A 14994-nucleotide genomic window follows, 5' to 3' on the forward strand; every position below is an offset into this window, starting at 1 on the left:
CATTAAATTCGGACCGGAAAGTTGCCAAATTTGGCAAAAATGGCCTAAAATCGGCCTTTTTTTCCGGATTATGGCCTGTAACTTGCCAAAAATTGATCTGACGATAAAATTAGTTATTTTCAGAAATAAAGCTCGTTAAATTTCCTATAAAAAAGTTCCTATACACTTTTTTGCTCAGGGCAAAATCAAGCGCGCTGGCGGGCTCCGAACTTTAAAAAATGAGCGAAAATTGTGTTTTTCGCGGTTTTTGCCCGATGTCTCCTGTTTTAATCGTCCGACGAGTAATTTCTGGACAAATTAAGTGCAGATGATAAAATTTACACTTAGTGAAATGAATTGATGTAAATAATAAGGATAACCCAACACATTACAGTATGCGCAATTTTCGCACATTTTACAAAGTTCGGAGCCCGCCAGCGCGCTTGATTTTGCCCTGAGCAAAAAAAGGTATAGGAACTTTTTTATAGGAAATTTAACGAGCTTTATTTCTGAAAATAACTAATTTTATCGTCAGATCAATTTTTGGCAAGTTACAGGCCATAATCCGGAAAAAAGGCCGATTTTAGGCCATTTTTGCCAAATTTGGCAACTTTCCGGTCCGAATTTAATGGCGCAAAGTTGAAATTCGGATTCAGCGTCAAAAATTACATAGGAATCGATGAAAACATTGCTACCCGGGATTTTTGCAGGCTATAGCCCCTTTCGTGGCTTATTTGCCTGGACTAAATGGAAATAGAGCAAGGGAAAAGATGCGGGTTGATGACGGCGCAGAGATACAACTATTCGTGCTTGATGGATGTCCGTGTTGTATCTGAAAAATTGAAGGCGCGTTGGCACGAGGCGTGAACTCGCAATGTTCCACTCTACGATGCTAGTGATGTTTCGCTTCGGGAGAAAAGTTAAAAAAGGAGGCCGCAATACTTCTCTTCTAACTTCAGAAGTGTTAACACTCGACTTTTCTTTCTTTTTTTAAAAAAATTGATGTCTGATTCTCTTATTAGGATGTATTTGTAGACGTCCATCTAAAGCTCGTATGCAGCAGCGCCATGACTCCCTTGGCGGAGAAGGCCGGATCAATTTGACCCGGTTTAGGATTTCTAGGGCGGTAGTTGTCAAAAAAAAACTCCCTTACCCTCGCTTATTTTCTTTTTTTCAATTTCATGTCTGATTTTTTTTTTTTTTTTTTTTTTTTTTTTTTTCGATGTATTTGTAGACCTTTCATATACAGGGTGATCCAAAAGTCCCTTCCACCCCCTCTAACTTTTTACCTAATTGAGGTAAAGATTTGAAACTTGGGGGATGTTCCTAGGTCAAAGGGAGCTACTTTTTGGCCCCCTAAAATTTTCAGGGGGGCCCCCCTTGGGGGGCTACGGACCCCAACTTTTAATTTTCAAATAGGAAGACCCCCTTTGTGATAGCTCGTTCGAAAGAGCATAAAAAAAGAAAACTTTTCGCGCAAACCCGAAGTCAATATCTCAAACCGTTTCAAAATGGCGGCCGGTTAAAGTTCAAAATGGCCGAAAATTCACACCGGTTATTTGTCGATGGATTTGCGCGAAAATCGGTATGTAGGGGTATTTTGACACGAGAAAAACGAATTTAACGTTAGATTTTCAAAAAAACCGAAATTTCCAAAATGGCCGCCGGTCAAAGTTCAAAATGACCAAAAATTGATTTTTTTAGAAATCTAAGTTCAAATTTGTTTATCTTATGCCAAAATACTCTCAAATTCCAAGTTTTAGGCAAATCCATCAGCAAAAAACCGAGGTGACAATTTTCGGCCATTTTAAACTTTAACCGGCGGCCATTTTGGAAATTTCGGTTTTTTTTGAAAATCTAACGTTAAATTCGTTTTTCTCGTGTCAAAATACCCCTACATACCGATTTTCGCGCAAATCTATCGACAAATAACCGGTGTGAATTTTCGGCCATTTTGAACTTTAACCGGCCGCCATTTTGAAACGGTTTAAGATATTGACTTCGGGTTTGCGCGAAAAGTTTTCTTTTTTTATGCTCTTTCGAACGAGCTATCACAAAGGGGGTCTTCCTATTTGAAAATTAAAAGTTGGGGGCCGTTGCCCCCCAAGGGGGGCCCCCTGAAAATTTTAGGGGGGCCAAAAAGTAGCTCCCTTTGACCTAGGAATATCCCCCAAGTTTCAAATCTTTACCTCAATTAGGTAAAAAGTTAGAGGGGGTGGAAGGGACTTTTGGATCACCCTGTATATATCTAAAACTCGTATGCACCGACCGTCCGACCCCGTTAAAACCCGTGGGCTAGATTCGCGTTTTTTAGCAAGCCTCGGGTCAATTCGACCCGGCTTGGGCATTTAAGGGTTATATGTGCCAACTTTGTAATGCAGTGTCATACGCCAAAATTTTAATCTTTCACGGTCTACAGTTCTGTTGATAGGTTAAATTTTTGCAGCGTGTTTCAGCGCCTTCTTTCCATCAGTCGCATAATTTCCACAGTGAATATCGCCTTTTGAACTTTCTCGACATTACTTGACAGAAAGTAAAGGCTCAATTAAAATATCACGAAAAATGAACTGAAACTTCCGGAGTTGATATATTCCCCCACTGTAAACCATAGAAGGGCATATTTTTTTGTTTCTTTTCTTTTTTGTTTTGTCTTTTTTCAGAATCCGGAACAGTTACCGTATGGACGCAAGGTTTGTGAGGGTTCTGGATCACCGGTTTAAATAGTTTCACCAAGTCCCTTTCTCCGCCGATCAACGCGTCCGTCGATCGACCCAGATTCAGTTGGTGCGTAGGAAGTCAAAACGCCTTCAATTTTTTGAACGCAATACGGACATCCGTCGAGGTTGTATAGTTGTATCAAGGCGCCGTAGCAAACGCGTCCCATTGTTTATCGTCACAGACGAATTTAAGTTGAGAGGAAAGTCAAAATGCCTTCAATTTCATACACACATACTTTTGGGCAAAATGAGGGATGACGTTTCTCCACTTAGCGACGTTGCAGACTTCCTGAGAAACTTTATTTTTCAGTAGGGAAGCTAGTCAACATGATGCGTAAATTCTCTATGATTTTCCGTATTCGATAGCAGGAGATTTGATTCAAAATATAGAGTCGTAAATTTGGATTGTTTCTCTTGGAAGAGATGAAATAAGAACGAAAATTTTGAAACACCGCAATGGAGATACGTGGTTTCGTACTTCAGGCGGTGCGATACGGACATACGACATCCATCAAGTTTTAACTAACGAGAGGAATTCTCATTACCATCGAAATGAAGCAGATATTCGAAAGTCTTATTTCCCGCATCCCAATAAACATTCTTCGTAAAAGTGAAAATAAGACGTCATACCTATTTTAAAATAAGAACGCCCAAATAGAAAGAAGTGCACTTAAATAGTTGGAACAGGGCGCAAATTTTACTAGCATTAATTCTGTCTTCTTATTTTCGATTTAAAAATCTAAAAAGTTTTGTTACGTCACGGCGGCCCTAAAAGGGTTAGGAGGGGGAAGGGGGTGTTCTCCTGGCTGAAAGAATTTCATGACCGCACTCTGTAATCTAATGCAAAAGCAGCCTCGCGTCAAAGGTTGTAATATGTTCTACCCAAACTTCGATCGTAGTTTTTAATTTGCCTGTTGAGAGAAGCAAAAAAAATGAAAAATTTCAGTCGAGTTCGTGTGGTGCAGCGAAAGTGTTGCTCGCTAGCAACACGAAAAAGACTATAATAATTCGAAAAGAAAAATTAAAAATACACGAACATACGTCACCTAGATACTATACACGCTCTCGCGGAACGACTGGGAAACTCGATCAACGTTGCCTTTTTATTTTGATTTTATGATTTTTTTTTTTTTTAATTTGTCCTTTCTTTTCTTTTGGTTTTGTTAGAGATGATCCAACCTAAAATAATTGTTGAGTCCCAGTCAGTTAATATTTTTGTCGTAAATTTAATTAATTAGTTCGACCTGAGTTAGTTCTTCTCTCCACTCGCTTTTCATCCACGAGGTCATTGCTGCTATGATTCGGGTAAAGTTTTTTTACAGAAACCTTAACCTCTCCTTTGTCAATGTCTTATTAAGTAGTGAAATTCAAAGTCGCTTGCGAGAAAAAATAAACGATGAATCGAGTTTTTAAGTCAACTACTTAGTGGAGAAATACGGTGATCTATAGTTTGAAATTTGCATCCGTTTCTTATAGCCATTAAATTGTAATTTTTTGCCTTTGTCTTATTGAAATATCTTAGAAATTATGCCATTGTTTGAGCTCAACGATGCCATAACTATGGTGAAAATGTGTATCTCAGTTTGCGACGTTGAAGATTTCCTTTCACTTTTTACAGTCCCTCTTCTCGTATTGACGTTATAATAGCACAAAATATGTTTTTCTTTTCCATGCGAATGGCTAGACAATTTTGTAAGGAGGGGGGCCTTCATGGGGGCTTAACAGTATCGGATGGCTTCATGATCACAACCTCTGCGAGGGGAAGGGGGCACCAGCTTTATGGGGGACCCCTCGGAACCCCCTCACAACGCTCTGGTTCGTTATCTTTGCCTTTTCAAAAAGACTCCGACAATGGATACCTAAAATCTAATATACATCGAAAAGTCGAAATACCTAAAACTAAATATTGACGGTGAAACTGCCAAACCACGTATATCGGTTTGCGACGTTGCAAACTTCTTGTCATATTTTATTTTTTATATAGAACACCACTTAAAGCCAATTCTTTAAAATTTCCGTGATTTTTCTTATTTGTGTGAGGTAAATTCTGTAAACACTTCGGGGAATGATGTTGACTTGGATTACATTTTGCGATAAGGAACCACTATTTCTGGCTCGTTTTGGAAACAGCATATATGCCATTGGTTTCTCTATGTAGAAAGGTGCTTTTACGGGAGAGCCAGAGATAGTGGTTCCTTATTGCAAAATGCAATCCACTTGTTCTCCTACAAAGAACAAAAAAAATTAAATGGTAGCGGAAATTTTAAAACACCGCAAACGAGATACGTGGTCGGGGAATTCTATCGTCGAAATGATTTCTTCGTCGTTGAAGGTCCGTTAGAGTTTTGTTAGAGCAATAATTTTCCCCATTTATTCGAGAATATCGAGAAAAATTCACTAATATTTGACTCCGCTCAATACTCACACCTATAAATTTCACCATGTCAGGGTCATCAAATGAAGAAGAGGAAACCGAGGACCACTCAGCATCGTAAAAAACAAGTGACCCTTTATACTATGATGAGAACATTGGACAAAGTAGAAAACTCCATAGCACATTCAATTTTGGAATTAGAAAGTGAAGAAGATGAAAGTAGCGATTCTTCAGACTCTGGTGAAGACAACCGTCTCCCACGCCTTCGAGGTTTAGGAGATGTAGGTGAGAATATCATTGACTATCTAATTGAGGGATTTTTCAGAAATCAAGGATACTCATTTTAACCCCTCCCCCCCCCCCCCCAGGAAAAATCATATCCGTTTTAAACCTTTTTTTCTCAAGTTGTTTGTTTACTTATGGAAAAATTTATATTTTACTTAAGGAAGATGTTTCTTCAGCAAAATATTTTTTTCAATCAAATGAAGTTTTTCACCGTACGGAAAAAACTGCACTTGTCAAATGCTACACGTTGCACTTCTTTGAATAACATAAAAACTCAATTTAAATTTTTTAAAAAATGAACCCTCTCACTGCTGATACATTTTTTCATGTAAAATACTGTTTTTATCACTTTTTTATTTATTAAATAACGCTTTCAAATTTTCTTCAAGTTATGGATTTTAACTACTGGTTCTTTATTCTTTAGATCAATAACGAAGAATCCCAAAATCAAAACTCAAAATCCAATTTCTCGCCTGAACTGGGCAAAAATTTCTCTACAGGATTGTATCTCTCTTGGTCTGCGATCTCTTTTCCCGTGGACATTCACGACATAGGCGGATCTAGACACCTCGACAGTGGCGTGGCGTGCTTTGCGATTTATCGATTGATCTGCCATTTAAACCTATGGAAAAGGATCGATTAGTAGGGTGTTCGCAGCGAACACCTTAGTAATCGATTCTTCACCTCGGATTCAAATGGAGAAATATCGATAATCGATCATTCACGCCACGCCACTGCACCTCGAACGGGAGGAGGGGGGCGTAAAAAAGGTCCGGGGGCTCCATCAGAGAATTTTAAGATTTTTGAAGCATTTTTTATGAAGATTGAATCAATTTTGTCATGAATAATTGCCAAATGTAAGTGTCTTTCCTTCTTCTTTCCTCCGTTCCTCCCATTTTTCTTCATTCTCCTTTTCTTTCTCCTTGTTTTCGGGGGAGGGGGGCTATATCGCTTACGCCCCCCTTGGATCCGCCTACGTTTCACGACTGAAAATCCTTAACTCTTCTTGTTGCAGACCAATCCTGTTCCAATCTGTCTATTTCCTTCCCCTTCACCTCTCCATTTTCCGACTCCTACCTCCTAAACCATTCGAACTGTCCCTTGAGGAGATCATCATATTCCAGCTCACACGTTCTCTCACGCCTTAGAGACTTCAATCAAACCTGCTTCCCATTATCAATATCAAGCGACTCGGACTTTTGCAAGGAAAGCGAATCCTCGTCAAGCCTCGTTGACCGAAAATTGTATGAGAAAGAGATCAGACGTTGTATCAAGATATTAGCGAGAGAGTCAAAGAGGATAAATAGTGGCAATTCGCTAAGGAGGCATCGCAGAACGACGCACAACTTGCATTCTTACGCGGGATCAAGATCTAGTTCTTGTCTCGAAAATTGGAGCTTGCAAGACCTCTGCATGGATCAGCACCAGTCGATAGAGGTGTTGTCCTCCAAGTCCTGCGTTGTTATAAAGAAAAATTCGAGAACGTCGATTGCCCTAAGAAAGTAGAGGAAAAAGATGTTGCGGTCGCTACGGATTTTTCCCCTCAACACAACTCGGAGAAACAGGGGGACTCCCAAAATGAGGCGGAACAGTCTGAATCAGTACCCAAAAAACCCCAAAAGAAACTCATCTTGACGTCAGTCTCCGAGTTCAACGTACCAGAGGTACATTTCTTTGATTTTTGTTGTTGTTTCCGAGAGGAGTTTAAGAAGAGAATTAGTGTAAAATCAAGCTCTAGTTATTTGCCTTACGTATAGGTTGTTTTCAACGGTTGAGGTCGTCGTTTCCCCACAAAAGAACGTAACTGCATCTTATTGTTGCCGAATTTCCTATCGCAAATTGCATTTTTACCAGAAGAATCTTGGGCATTTCTAACTGAAAATTTCACTGATTTTTCCTTTGATCTCACGCAAAAATCGGACAAATTTTAGACAAAAATTGCACAGACATTCTTGCAAAAAATTGAATTGTTTGAGTCAATTTTGCAACCTCGGAATGAAGTTACGTTCCTACGTTCGGGGAACGACGATTCGACCCACGTTCAAATAGTTTCTTCGCGAGCAGAAAGTTTGAATTTACTGTTTAAAATGTAACCACTAACATTAATTTCTCAACTATGAGTTAATTTTGGAAGATTTCGATAAGTTCAACGTGTTCCGTGTGAGATTTTGACGAGGGAACATGTCTACACGGGTTTAATCCTCATCATGTCTTGTGCTCCATTGCATTTTAATCGCACAACGCCTGAATACGACTATTCGTGATCTACGGATGTCCGCGTTGCATACGCGAGATACTGAAGGCGCTTTGTCTTTTCCTGAGCCCTTGATCGTGCGCTGGCCGCGCTACAGTGCTTCGATATGTTGTTATTGTGAACAAGGGGTCAAAGTACCATTACATTTTACAAGAAAAATATTATCCTTTGTTGCATCCGAATCTTCACTTTTATCCTCCATCATCGCTCATTTCTCACTTTAGACTGAAAATTCACATTATTTTTAAAATATCTTGAAAACCGCATTGCGCACGGTCTCCTGTAGTAGAGTACCTGTATAGGGAGAGTACCGACAGATCGGTTCATGGAGGCTTAGGGCCCAAAAGTGCAGCCACCTTCTAACCAACAAATTTCTGACAGTATGTACATATACAGGTGGCCCGTTTTTTAATTAAATACAATCAAATTAACATTCAAACGTTTGTGCGTTTAAACGTTAAAATTAATATCGCATTATCAAAATTGTGCAAAAAATGACACACAATTTTGACGAACGATAAACCGAACATATAGAAAATCAAAATAATCAAAACATACAAAATGGCGGAAGTTAAGGGGCCGTTGGAGAGCCAATCAGAGGCCAGTTGTTAAGTTCTGTCCATACCTGTGTAAATCTACCTTGGTCTCCTGTAGCATCTTCTAATTTTTTCAACAGATCGTAGAGGCCTGTAAACGTATTGCCAGTGAGATCATTCCAAGATCCAGCAGCCCACCCAAATGGCCGATATACTGCCCGCTATCTCGCGTTATAGATATCCTGTCTTGGATTGTGATGAGCACTGCCAAGGTATGCGCTGTTATGAGAGTTTCCCGGAATTAAGATTCCTAAAACTTAACTTGATATCAGATAGTTTTTTCTATTTTATTTTATTTTTTATCATATGATTTGGACAGATTACAATTTTCGAATGGAAAAAGAAAATCATTGCCATTAAAAATCGTCCTGTTTGTAAATGTGCATAAGATTCATACAAAAATCTATAGGTTCTTAATCATCATTATCAAGACTTTTAGGCTGTAAAATGGAATGGCAATTACGCGCAGCCGACAGAGAGAAATGTACTGTCAGTTACACAACCGACAGGAAATTTTACAGGCTAAACGTCTCAGTAACGATTTTTTGCTAAACTTAATGCAGGCGATATTAGATTTCCTTGATTTAACTTGCTCCGTTAATAGAATAAACTTCAAATTTATCTAGGGTGTCTGGAATTTGCGGACCAGAGTATCTCAGCCGAATGTAAGTGCTGTTCTCTCAGGATTATCGCAAGAGGCGGAGCTAAAGACTGTGTCTCCCAAAGTAAATTCGTGCTGTTCTTGTAATTGTGTCGGATCAGTCTTGCCCCAACTGATTTCAAAACTGGAAACTCTGGATTCAAATATTCAGCAACTCAAAACACTTTTAGTGCAGAACCATCAGAATCCATTGTACAGTGAGTATCCATTACCACATTTGATAATCGAATATTAATGGAAAGCTGCTGTGTTAGGGTAAAACGCCGTATGAACATTCGGATTTTGCCATATTTCTTTCGGTAGAAAACAAATTCAGGGAATTTTCCTCTTTGAATTTCTCAAAAAGGTTCAACCGCGATTTATTCTAGTGTATCCTAGAATTTCAAAGAAGAATATTTGCAACTTTTTTCTAAAACATCAAAATTTCATTGAAAGAAATTGAGCGACATTTGAATGCTCCATCGATGTTCTTTTTCAGCACGACAGTTAAAGTTGATCAGGGCACATTAATGACCGTGATAATTTTGTTTTTTTTTTTTTTTTTTTTTTATTTTAAGAGCAAATGGAGCTAAGATGATAGCTTAGTAGGAGTAAGTGTCAGAAAACAGAGAACCTACAGCTTATGAGTGAAGAGTGAGTAGTATATGAGAGAACATGAAAAAATTAAAATCGTAGCGTTTCTCAAAATCATTGTCAATGACTGTCTGAAAGAAATATAAAATCAGGGATAACATTTTCCAAGTTCCAAAATTATTTTTATTTCACTCTGACAGATTCAGCCACGCACTGAGTCACGTTACATTTTGCTAATAATTGAGCCGTACAAGTTTTAATAGATTTAACTCAAACAAATGAAATGATGTTTAGCCATGGAGGATAAATCTAAAGTATACATCAGCATCTCTCATTTGATTGAAAAATTACGGATTTGCGGTTAATTACGGTTATTATTTACGGTGCTATGTTCACGACACCTCACGTTCAAACTTTTTTATTTTTTCCCCCAGAATATTAGATAACGTTCTGATAATTTATTTGTGAAATGAGTGTTTTCCTTACTTTCGTAAATTGCCGATAAATATCTTCAGGTTTATGCAGATATGATTAGGTAATCAGGTTAAAGGAATCTACGACCTTTATGAAGAGTACGTCGCATAAATGCTGTTTTCTGAACAAATGCCTGTTTTTTTAATTGTGATGTCGATTCCATCATAATTTTAAGCATGTCTCTTTTTAGCAGTCATTGACCACATTTGATTTTGATACGCTGTTACCTTTTTTCATTTTTTTTTCAGGGCCTATAAGTCGATGTCTGAAGGATCTGTTCTCATCATTCATGCGATTTATAAAAGCCGTTTGCTTTCTGTTCTCTGGCATTCAATATTTGCTACTTGTTGAAGTGGTCATTTTTAAAGGAATGTCAGCGATTTCATTAGATCTTTCCATTGTGAAATAAAGTTTTAAGTTCCACCCCAATCCAAATCTCGCAAGTTATTTCCTTTTTCAGGAAGTTGAGTAAGTTTATTTTTTTTTATTTCATCTCACTTTTTCATTTGGTTCTGTTGAGCTACACGGAAAAAAATAAGTTAGCGCTGAACCCTAACACTTCAGGTGAAATAGCGCCAACTTAAGTGTTAAGGCTCCACACAAAGTTGTTTTTTCCGTGTATAGATTTTGAACATCGTAGTGGGTTTTCTCCTCATTCGTCTCGAAAAAACAATCTAACTTTGCTTCACAAAAAAGAGCAGATGCAAAAATGGCTCGGCTCTAAACATTTCATTTCAATGCCCACTAGGTACTCAAAATTTTCGCGCATATCAAGAGGAAAACAATCAACCTTATGGCTTGACATTTTTCCCAAGATAACCATAGAATAGTATAAAAAATTCAATTCGTGTTGATTGGTGTGTCAAATGTTCCAGAATTTAACGCTTATAACTCTGTTTATACGAGACATTGAGGTTCTTATAAAAGTGGTCTCGCTGGTTTCCTGGTGAAATTCTCTACTGGAGGCACCCCTTAAGGTCTAAAATGTAACGAAATAATCATCAAAATTTGCAGCTTCAGTCAAAAATTTCATGCCCGACCTCTCTAATTTACTCGATCCACTGTGCGTCGTACCAAATCGTGGATTCTCTAACTTAGTGGCGTGGCGTGAATTGCGATATATCGATTTTTATGCCATTTAAACCTATGGTAAAGAATCGAGTATTAAGGTGTTCGCTGCGAACACCCTGTTAATCGATCCTTTTCCATAGGTTTAAATGGCCGATTAATCGATATATCGCAAAGCAGATGCGCCTTCACGTCACTATTTATTACTAATGATCTAGCTCTAGTTTCATCGCATCCCGTTTTTCTTCCAGACTTCCAAGGGACATCCACACCGCCTCCTCCGCCACCACCCCCTCCTCCCCCACCCCCGCCCCTCCCTGGCGGGCAAATGACACCCACATGGGAGCAGCTCAAGGGAGGAGATAAGAAAGAGGCGGACAAGAAGAGTGATGGAATAAGGAGGCCTCCTATTACGGTTGAAGATCTCAGGGCTGTGACGTTGCGCAAAACCCCGCAGCAAAGTGTAAGTCATTATCACTAAAACTAACAATAAGCTGATGAATTCTGCCATGATAAGGAAAAACGCCGTATGAACCTTCAGGCGTTGCCAAATTTCCTTCGATAAAACGCGAATTCCCTGGTAAACTTATGAATACTCGTATTTTTCTTCCTATTTTTCAGAGCATATTCTTGGTATTTTGATCTAAAGTCCCTGAAAATGTCATCAAAGGAAATTCAGCAACTCTCGAATGTTCATACGGCGCTCTTCCTTAGCACGGTAGAATTGATGTACCTATTTTTGGGTCTATTGCACGCAAGAGATACGGCCGTGTGGGACCAGGCTTAATGGTGGTAAAAAAATACAAAAATCATAAGCAATAATGCATCCACTGGGCACGAAGCAGACGTGAACAGGGACTCAAAAAGTATTCGGGATTTTCGGCCCATTAATACTTTCATTCAGTGCTCCAATTTCCCGGAACCAGTACCAAATTTAGGAACTTTCGAGATTTTTCTGAATTTTTCCCGGAACTTTTGAAATTCCCGAAATGTTCCGGATGTTTTGCATTTTCCGGAACTTTTGAAAACATCTAAAGAGAATTCCGGAACTATTGACGGTCGTGGAGCAGGAGAAATTGGAACAAAAAAGTTCCGAATCCCGGAACTTTTGACGGACATGAAATGGGAGCACTACTTTAATTGGCTTCTTTTGGGAGTTTTTTGCAGTAAGATGGAGACAGACCAGAGGAAAATTACCCTGAAAATCGGCCGACCAACCGGGCTCTTTTCCGGTTTTCCTGTTTGCATACATCTGCCCCTGACACGAAAAGTTGTGCATGAATCCTTGTGCACTTGCTTCATGAAAATATGGTTTTTCTGGTTGATATTAAGTATAGTAATGTAATGGTTTTGATTTATTTCAATTTTTCTTCCGTTGAAAAAAATTATCTGCTCGAATAATCAGTTCTACCTGTTTTAAGTTCAGTTTCGACGAACAAACATTATCATAACGAAGTTCAGGAAACGAAATTTTCATCTCGATTTGACCAGTGAAACACTTTCGATGCAGAATGAACCCATTTTATTTGATTCGTTTCTCCATTTTCCAGAAAGAGCGAAAACTAAATGTAGACCCTCGCTGCCCAGTTGTCAATTTAGAAATGCTGCGTTCCGTGAAGTTACGGTCGAGACGCAGGCTAAATAGCAGCGGAAGTCAAAGTTTGAAATCCATCACAACCAAATCTTCCAGGTATCAAAGTCTCTCGTTAGATTGTGTTCGTTACATGTTTTAGTTTAATTTTAAAGTTCTTTGTGGTGGAAGGGGATATAGGAATGTCTGAGATAAGGAAGGAGGGGAAATATAAAATTCTGAAAGCTTGAGCGAAACCGAGCTTGGGTACGATCTTGACACAAAGCACAATCCAAGACAAGTATTCAGGCGGAATGGGTCATGGTTTTTCGGAAAATTCTGTAGGACTTCTGAAGTGAGGACTGTATTACATCACTATATCAGCAAGTAAGATGGTTCAGGGACATCATTCCTACTGATAATTAATTGGTTTTCAATCGTTTTGCCCTATGTCGTTCATAACCCACGGCGACACGACTATTCCTATTATCGTGAAATCACCCTTTTAATCACAAATTGAAAATATTTAATTCCTATATTTAATGGCCAATTCCAAGGCAAGCTGTTATACCGCACTCAAATTATGTATCTTACAGAGAAAGAAGTGACACAGTTAGCCGAAGTTTGAACACAGGAAGCGACTACGGAGATGATAGTCTTCAAAAACAAACAGCGTGTGAAGCCGATTCCTCCTCTGGGTGACCGTACATACCCTCATGGGCCAGTTTTTGCCACGACAGCACGAATTTTTCATCGGACGGATACGTTCATCTCTTGTTGGATGGGGAAAATCAAATACGGGATCAAATGGAATACTGTCCCCCCTCTGAAACTGCCTCCCTCAAGGAGCGACTTGATTATTACGACACATTTGAAACGAGTTTGTATATATATTCTTTTTCATACGATTGTAGTATTGAATCTCGACCTGAAATCATCTCACCAAATAATTTACGTTGTGAGAGTCAATTTATATTTTACTACAACGAGCACTCTGATTCAAATATCGCTAGAGGTTTCACAATCGCAAGATATAAATATGTCTTTTTTTAACACAAAAAGTGTAACTTCGTGGTATTTTTCTAGAGAACAACGATGTACATCAAGACACCAAAAACCAGCATAAACATGTAAATATTAATTTTGATTTTGAGGGCAATGAAGAAGCACTCCTAGGAAAAACAAGTTTTTTTTTTTTGTTTTTTTTTTAATTAATTAATTTGCTAGTCACATTCTCACTTTCAAGTCACATGCGTCGAAACATTCAAAATAAAGCATGCAAAAATAATGAGGGTCTGAATTGAAGCCGCCGGTTTTTCAGAGCTTGAAATTGCTGAATTGTCTCTATGGAAATATAGTGACCTCATGGTTGCATTTTTCAGCATACCTATTATCTTTGAAAAAATTTGCGTTTTGCGCCGCAATGACATTGTAGAAAACGGCCACTGTATGCAAAAAGCTTAAGAGTAGCTAAAATATTAAAAACAAGAAAGTTTAATTTGGAGCATCTCTGTAGCATAAGAGGTGTGTTCGTCTAATTTTTATGGGCTTAAGTAATAAGTGATTGTAAAAAGTATTCCATTCAATAAATGTGTTCAATTATTTTCACCATCAGATTTCTTACTTTACGCATGATGAATTATTATTTAAAACACGAGGCCCGATCGTAATACGTCTCTACTAGTAGCTCTCTGCTTCGGCTGTGTTGCTTTAAGAGCTTGCGTAGCTTTTGATGCACGAATACAAATTAGAGACACAGAACCAACACAACATGATAATAGAGCAAGGGAAAGGACGTGCGTTGATGACGGCGCAGAGATACAACTATTCGTGCTTGATGGATGTCCTTGTAGCATCTGCAAAATTGAAGGCGCGATGGTGCGCGACGGGAACTGGCAATGCTCCGCTCTATGTTGCCAATTCTGTGTCGCCAGTGGCGTGGCGTGAACTGCGATATATCGATTGTTATGCCATTTAAACCTATGGAAAAGGATCGATAAACAGGGTGTTCGTAGCGAACGCCTTAATAATCGATTCTTTACCATAGGTTTAAATGGAATAACAATCGATATATCGCAGTTCACGCCACGCCACTGTGTCGCTTGGATTCGGGGGAAAAGTTAGAAAACGAGGAGGCTGGAATACATCTATACTATCTTCGGCTGTGTGTTAACACTAGATTTTTTTTCTCTTTTTAAAGTTGATGTCTGATCCTCTTTTTAAGATGTCTTTGTAATTTGTAGACGTATCTAAAGCTCGTATTCAGCGGTGCCATAACTCCCGAAGAAGAGATGGTGGGGTCAATTCGACCCATCTTGGAATTCCTAGGGATAGGTGTGTCAATGGCGTGGCGTGGAAAGCTATCGATTGATCTGCCATTTAAACCTATGGGAAAAAGGATTGATAAACAGGGTATTCGGAGCGAACACCTTAATAATCGATT

The 14994-nt window shown here is 38.8% G+C and overlaps 1 protein-coding gene across 2 annotated transcripts; it reads left to right on the plus strand.

Moving 5' to 3' along the window:
• The first annotated feature begins 3831 nt into the window (after positions 1-3831).
• Positions 3832-13457, plus strand: LOC109041522 (uncharacterized). 2 transcript variants are annotated; one of them, XM_019057892.2, is made up of 8 exons: positions 3832-4001; positions 5145-5355; positions 6371-7019; positions 8286-8417; positions 8832-9063; positions 11233-11444; positions 12532-12671; positions 13148-13457. In XM_019057892.2, the coding sequence occupies exons 4-8, from the start codon at positions 8403-8405 to the stop codon at positions 13251-13253; spliced, it is 705 nt and encodes a 234-aa protein (XP_018913437.2). In that variant the 5' UTR covers positions 3832-4001; positions 5145-5355; positions 6371-7019; positions 8286-8402; the 3' UTR covers positions 13254-13457. The 2 variants fall into 2 exon arrangements, with proteins under 2 accessions (XP_018913437.2, XP_072157280.1); XM_072301179.1 differs by lacking the exons at positions 8286-8417; positions 8832-9063; positions 11233-11444; positions 12532-12671; positions 13148-13457 and having other exon boundaries at positions 6371-7013.
• The last annotated feature ends 1537 nt before the right edge of the window (positions 13458-14994 follow it).

This window comes from Bemisia tabaci, chromosome 6, assembly GCF_918797505.1.
Source record: "Bemisia tabaci chromosome 6, PGI_BMITA_v3".
In the NCBI taxonomy this organism is placed as follows: Eukaryota; Metazoa; Arthropoda; class Insecta; order Hemiptera; family Aleyrodidae; genus Bemisia; species Bemisia tabaci.